The following is a 1,323-nucleotide window of genomic DNA, read 5'->3' as shown; positions in this document are numbered from 1 at the left end:
ATTATCAAGTATTACTTTGTTTATAATTTTACTCATTTTCTCTTCATTTAATTGATGCATTAGTGTTCTTACAAGTCATTTTAATTTTATCATTTCAGGATTGATTTTTATTTTATTATTAATTTAATGTTATTAACAAACACAACATTAATGATAAATGAACCCTGACATTTGTTATTTTGGCCGGTTTAAGATCATTTTTGGGGTTTTCGTAATGACTCAAAGTTGATTCACGGCTACCCAAATCTGGGGGAAGTGATACCCGTTTGTTTAGGTGCTGAAAATTCACCTTAATGTTGTACCAGTGTGAAATTAATGTTTTAGGAAATAAACAGCAAACAAGTGTGGAATGAACGTGTTAAATGAAAAAAAGACTCAAAGACTATAAAGAACTACAAACACTCCACACCAATGAGGATCATCATTGGATTAGTTTGATCTGACGTCTTCATGTTACGTTCGGTATCGACTAAGATGTTTAACTGATCGCAGCTTTATGGGGGTAAAAATCCCCTTCCTTCAGTCTGCGATTGCCATTAGTGATTCTCGTTTGTGCCCACCTTGATGTCAAAGGTCGCCTGGGGTGTGAAGTCAGCGAAGGAGCGGGAGACAACAACTCTGGCTCCCTGGAACACAAACACAACCAACTGAAACAGCGTTTCCATCACTGCAGCATCACAACACAACTTAAAGCGGTCACAGGTCTTCCACACTGAGCAGCGTGACGGCTGCCCTCCTCATCAGAGCAGGGGGAGGAGCGAGGCGGGGTTGGTGGGATCAGATGGGCGGGATCAGGTGGTTCATACACACACTAACCTTCAGTACTCTGACACTGTGGAGGTCAGTAACAGGGAGGGAGAACAAACCCAGTCCAATAATGCACTGTGGTTTTTACTGAACAGGCCCTTCAACAGTCTGATAGACTCCTGTTTTGTCCTGCACCACGTGTGCGCTGATGGACAGTTAATTAATAAAGGTAATTTAGTTCTTCAATAAGAACCTTTGAGTAATTGTTTTGTCTGTAAAATATCAGATCATAGAAATGCCTCAAAGCTGTGCTCAGCTGCAGCCCTGCAAGCTGCAGACTTGCACATAACCATTGCTGCTTTTACTGTACACAGATCAGTCATGTTTATGTGCACGGTCACCTCTTCAGGTGAATCTTCAGGTGAAACAGTTTGGTGAGGTTCCCCACGAGAAAAAAAAAAAAAAAAAAAAAAAAAAAAAAAAAAAAGGCAGCAGACCTGGTGTGGACGGGCCCGACGAGGAGCGCCAGTTTGTCCGGGATCATTTTAGCTCATGAAAGTATAATGTGCACGTAGG

The 1,323-nt window shown here is 41.3% G+C and overlaps 1 protein-coding gene across 2 annotated transcripts in view; it reads right to left on the bottom strand.

Annotated features, from left to right (window-relative positions):
- The window catches only part of LOC102298710 (pyruvate dehydrogenase E1 subunit alpha 1), a gene marked incomplete in the record, with an annotated part of 7,574 nt that overhangs the window by 3,077 nt on the left and 3,174 nt on the right, over nucleotides 1–1,323 (bottom strand). For both annotated transcript variants that reach the window (XM_042213228.1, XM_005945541.3), the window contains 1 exon segment: nucleotides 561–626. In XM_042213228.1, coding sequence (XP_042069162.1) covers nucleotides 561–626 — 66 coding nt within the window.

The sequence above is a fragment of the Haplochromis burtoni genome, unplaced genomic scaffold (assembly GCF_018398535.1).
Source record: "Haplochromis burtoni strain Fernald_Lab_line unplaced genomic scaffold, NCSU_Asbu1 Contig_428, whole genome shotgun sequence".
NCBI classification, from domain to species: domain Eukaryota; kingdom Metazoa; phylum Chordata; class Actinopteri; order Cichliformes; family Cichlidae; genus Haplochromis; species Haplochromis burtoni.
The sequence above is the reverse complement of the archived record's forward strand: the minus strand, read 5'-3'. Positions and strand labels throughout refer to the sequence as shown.